The sequence below is a fragment of the Ixodes scapularis genome, unplaced genomic scaffold, assembly GCF_016920785.2.
Source record: "Ixodes scapularis isolate PalLabHiFi unplaced genomic scaffold, ASM1692078v2 PGA_scaffold13__105_contigs__length_92229423, whole genome shotgun sequence".
NCBI lineage: Eukaryota > Metazoa > Arthropoda > Arachnida > Ixodida > Ixodidae > Ixodes > Ixodes scapularis.
In genome coordinates this window covers 71,625,510-71,630,755 of record NW_024609839.1, presented here as the reverse complement: position 1 = coordinate 71,630,755, position 5,246 = coordinate 71,625,510, and the positions used below count along the sequence as shown (strand labels likewise).

The 5,246-nt window shown below is 47.4% G+C and overlaps 1 protein-coding gene across 1 annotated transcript; it reads left to right on the top strand.

Annotated features, from left to right (window-relative positions):
* The first annotated feature begins 1,111 nt into the window (after positions 1-1,111).
* Positions 1,112-4,088, top strand: LOC115316572 (BPTI/Kunitz domain-containing protein). Its single transcript, XM_040214172.1, has 4 exons — positions 1,112-1,136; positions 1,246-1,413; positions 1,626-1,802; positions 3,892-4,088. Exons 1-4 carry the CDS (start codon positions 1,112-1,114, stop codon positions 4,086-4,088), a joined length of 567 nt encoding a protein of 188 aa, XP_040070106.1.
* Positions 4,089-5,246: the final 1,158 nt, after the last annotated feature.

Below are 5,246 nucleotides of genomic sequence, written 5' to 3'. Positions count from 1 at the left end.
TTGTCAACGTTATAAACGAGCCTCTCTCATCTACGCAGATTTCACCTCGGAAATCCCGTAAAACCTTTGCTCTTCTGAAATGCAGTTCCGGGGCCACCGCATAGATGGCGCCAGCATGCCATTGTGTTCACTCGTCCTAAGCAATTTAAGGGATTTCAACAGGTCTCGTCTCTCTCGGTCGTACTCGGTTGCAAGTGTGTCAACAGGCCTTAATGGACTCTACAACGGGGTCCCTCGTTTCGCGGGACCACCGCCGTGGTGACGGATTCATTGATGCCGGCGGTGTCCTTGGTGGGTGGGACTGCTAACGTGGTGTGCGTGGCGCACATCGTGGGCATGCCTGCGGCGGGTCCCGGACCGTGAGGCAAAGCCTTGTCTAAGAGCCGTTTCGCTGTCCAAAGGTATGCAGGTATTAGCCTCTCACCATTCGACGCTGATCTCTGTTATCTCGAATCAGAACTGTCCGACCTCAGTTGAGACTGCAACTAGGGCTCTTCAGGTAAGGAGACTCACTCCGGTTATGGCTCACTCCATGCTGCCCCGCACACGCCGTTATTATGGCGGTGGGTACTAATGGAAAATGATACGAAGTCCGGTGCCTTTGCAGAAACCGAAATCTGTTTTTCAAAAGCCCACTGGAGCGCTCCACAACTGACCTAACCAAAAAATGCGCCTTCAATCAACGAAGGTCGCGTGAACTCCAGGAGCATGAATGATTAGTCGAGGCTCCAAGTTGTAGCCGCTGTTACCTGCACATTTAGAGGATGAATATTATATTCTGTCCTTTCTCGAAATCGACCTCAAGCAAACATCGAAAATAGTTGTTTGCTACTATGTGTTTTCCTAGCACGATGCTCGTTTGGATAGTCTTTGCAAAGGCGTGCCAGAGGTATATGCACAGTGCTTGCACAGTTGTTGATGTTTGGCACAGCACAGTTTGCGTGCACTGTCGTTTTCAAGCGGTGCACAGCCACCCCATACAGAAGGAATTAATTGAGTACTCTCACCGAGGAAAAACATCTCGTCGTCTTCCAGCAGCCCTTGCTCGAGGTTGTCTAGAAGCCACGAGAAACGCCACACAAAGGAATTGTGCACCGACCTGCGGGGTACCATGACTCCATTCAAATGGAGTCATGGTACACGCATATAGCATTAACATTTTTGCGAAAGTTAATGCGTTATATAAATCAGAGCTAGAGTACAAATTTGGAGTGTATACAAAAATCGTGATATTTTTTCCGATAGATTCATGTTTTGGAAACTCCTCAAGTTCCGACTGCGCCGAGGGAAATAGCAGAACGCAACGTTGGACATTTAACATTGAAAAACAAACATGTGTGAATATCACTACCTGCTTAAAAAATCAGTCTATGTTTCCAACAGAGCTAGAGTGCCAGGCGGCATGCAAAACACGTGAGTACGACACGCAACACTAATATTCAACAGCGTTGTCGAGGTTCAGACAACAAATTTGAAACTAAGTAATTTGTGCGTGTGCCAACAGTATGAAGTTCCTATGGCGGTAAAATGCTACATTTCCGGCTGCTAGAAAGTATTTCAATGAGGCATTCGTACACCAAAGTTTAATATAACTTTTAAACATGTGAATACAATTTCCCGTCTAGACACTCTGTGCTACCAGCCCCGAGCTGTCACTGGTTGCTATCCACGGCCATCAGAGATGCCGCCTCGGACTTGGCACTTTGACAGTGAGACCGAAAGATGCGTGCAAGACACAAACTGTGCCAACGTGAGAAACAAGTTTAAAACTAAACGGGAGTGTCGCAAAGCATGCCCTTATGGTGAGTATGACTCATATCATTTCATTAGTCGGCCGGATTTTAAGCTTAATGTTGAAACTTTAATACATGTCATTTTTCTGTCATCGATGCAAGTGTGATCAATAAGCCTTACATTTGTGACCCATTCTAGGTTTGCTTTTGTTTGAAACTTCGATTAGTTACATAAACATGTCAAACAAAAAAAAAAGTACGGTCATTATAGTGTGTAGTTTAGTAAGACGTTTTGAGCGCGAATCACTCATCACCAGGGCAGTCCCATTCGAAATGCCTCATAAACTAAAACAGTTCACAGGGTCTCATAGGTTATCTCTAAGACGACTTGAAGGCGAAAGCCCAAGCGCCGATCCATTAAATACAGACATGGTATTTACTCGCTCAGTCATCTCTCTTAATGTGCTGAGTCGTCCTTCTCAATGTGCTGAGCCCTCATCTTAATTCACTCAGTCATCCACTAAGTGGTCAAGTCTATGTTTCGGTATCTTTCGTGTCGCCGACGTGTTTCAGCTCAGGGACTCTGAAGGTCAACTGAAAGATGAGGCATATAAGGCTTTCGCCTTAAATCAGTCTAACAGTACAAGTCTTTTTCGTGGAAACGTTACCTGTCCCATTGTCTTGCCTTACCCTGCTTCACTAGTATCTCACAATTGCCGTCGGGACCTGGTGCCTGGAACGCGTCTTGGTCTGGTGTTTTTACCGCGTCCAAGAAAGGGGTCCTTGATATCCGCCTGGTGACGTCATAGAGGTGTCATGCTGTCGCCGGTCGCAATCCTGGCGGTGTTCCAAGAGCTGCGGTGTATGTGGCAGATGCCTGATCCGCTGCAGGTCGCTCTCCAGTGTGGCAGCCCACGGAAGCTTCGGCAGCCAGAGGTTGGGACGCCCTGACGACATCGACACTCGCATTAGGTTGTGCTACTCGCAGCCTTCTCTTTCACACTTCTACGACCAACCGCCAGGATCACGACATGCAACAGCATGGCACTTGGGCTTCTGTAACGTCATTTGTTACCGGTTCGGTACCACTTTTGATGTATGGGCAGCGTAGGAAGCTGAACACACCAGTCGAAGACGCGCTCAGACACCATACCTGCACTACGGTTATAGTGAACTAAAAGATGGACGTGTAGCTATCGCTCACTTCCCTTAGTGGCGGAGAGTGGTCCTACGTTACATACCTAATGTCCCTAATAACCATGTATCATATCAAGGCCGGGTAGCAGCACCACAAATGCCCTTCATTAAGCACGCATGCGCACTCGTGGTACAGTGAGGTACACTTTCTTCCTCTTCTCCTTATCATACGCATGTGCGGGTGACGGGAAAGTGAGGAACACGCGCCGTTCTGCTCTCCCGATCACACGAATGAGGTGGCCGCGAAATGAGGGGCTCACTGCGAATGCCGCAGTATTCCTAATGCTTCGCATTCGCAAGAGGAAGGGTTGAACTAAAGAGGAGTTAGCTGAAGAGAAGGGGTGACGTGCTGAGTGTGTCAGTACTCGACGTCTCAAGGAGACGACGGGCAAGAGAGGGCGACGTCTAAATGAGCCTAGAAGCAAGGCGAGCTCATTGCGCCACGACGGACAGTCGTGTAAAGAAACGGGGTGCCGAAAAGACAAGCAGTGCTATCCAATTTCGACGTAGTCTGCAGCGAAGCGCCGCAGAAGCACATCGCCCCGTTTATAAGTAAGTTCAGCCTTTCGTGAAACAGGCTGTGCAACAGCGAGCATAGTTCTGCAAGTGAATCTTACGCGTTACTCATATTGCTTAATTCCTTAATTAAGATATTAATATGCCCAAAATGTTAAATAAATAATTGTGTAAGGGTACATATCCTCTACGGGCACCGTATAGACAAAAAGAAACAGGCGCCACTGTTTTATTGTGATCGTATATCAGGACTTGTAGGCCTAAAACATGATAACATATAACTATAAGGAAGATGACCCCAGTGCTTGTTAAGTTTTAGCTAGACTTATTGCACCTCAAAGGCTTAACAGTAAAACGTTTCTTAGCACATATATTTTTATGTAACCTTTAGTAACACCCTAAGCAGGTGGTACGTGCTATTTATCGCTTCACTGATATTTTGCAGGTGGAACTGGACATCCGTGTAATCTGAAAGAAGATGACGGGCACGACTGTAAAAGAGCGAAACCTTCTTTGAGATGGTATTGGAATAAACAAGAGAGCAGATGTATTAGGTTCACCTATAAAGGCTGCAAGGGAAACAACAACAACTTTTATTCCAATACCTCATGCGCAGCAATCTGCAAGCGAGATGTTTATTAGTAATAAAAAATAAATCGAACTGAGAAGTATCGTAATCAAGAGAAGAAAAAAAAATTCAAGACGTTTCAAATTTCCTGTAAGGTGGAAATAGAGCGAAGCTTTTGAGGAGGAGGAGGAGGAGAAGGTACGGAGAGGAGTGTATGCCTCTCATCCACCCTTCGTACACTCCCCTCCTCGTTTCCTCCTCCGCTCTCGTTTAGCGGAAATTTTTCGCTAAATTTCCCGCTAAATATAGCGGGGAAATTGACGTCCCGTGGCCTCAACACCAATTCAGTTTCCCCGCTACGTATAGCGGGAAAACTGTGACGTCCCGTAATGCAACGCGCGCGGTTACGCCGACGCCGACGGCGACACCCCTCAACCCGGAAACAAGAGCCTAAGGTCTGCGCAATAAAAAAATTTCACAAGCTCGATCATGCTGATCTTGACCAGGAAGCACAGAATGTACCCCGTACAAAGCACACACGCACCAATTTTGACAGTGAACTACGTCCTTCTCTGACCTTAGAATGGGGAACAACGTTGGGAGATCGATGTAACGAAAACTTGGTCGCGGAAGTGACGTCACATAGATAACACCGGCCTCCTAATGCGGAGTAGGTAATCGCAGTAGTCCATTTCAGCTCAGATTCTCACACTCCTTTACATTCGCAACCTCTTCGAAGGACCTAACGACCTCGACATCGTCCTCGACGTCGTCCTAGAGGTCGTCTTTGAGGTCGTCCTAGACGTCATCCTTGAGGTCGTCCTAGAGGTCGTCTCACGCGTCGTTATTGACGCCATACTCCAGGACGTCATCCTCGACGTCGTTTTTGAGGTCGTCCTAGAGGTCATCCATAAAAGCCGACGTGATCTTCGCGCTTTCTACTTTTGCCCGCCTCCTCCTTTCCTATAACCTCTCTACTTTTTACCTTGCATCAACTTGACTCGCCTCACAGCTTACGAGAGGGGAGTGCCAAAGGGATTATCTTCCACGCGGAAAACAGAGGTTGTACGTCGGCCTTTAAGATCGCCCTAGATGTCGTTCTAGACGTCGTCCTCGACGTCGTCCTAGACATCGCCCTAGACATCGTCCTAGTTGTCGTCCTTAAGATCGCCCTACAGGTCTTCCTAGAGGCCATCCTAGACGTCGCATTTGATATCGGCATGTGACGTCGA

Coding starts and splice junctions, on each gene's coding strand:
- LOC115316572 (XM_040214172.1), top strand. CDS start 1,112: ATGACTCCATTCAAATGGAGTCATG. Junction 1,137..1,245: donor TCCATTCAAATGGAGTCATG/GTACACGCATAT, acceptor TTTTTCCGATAG/ATTCATGTTTTGGAAACTCC. Junction 1,803..3,891: donor TCGCAAAGCATGCCCTTATG/GTGAGTATGACT, acceptor GATATTTTGCAG/GTGGAACTGGACATCCGTGT.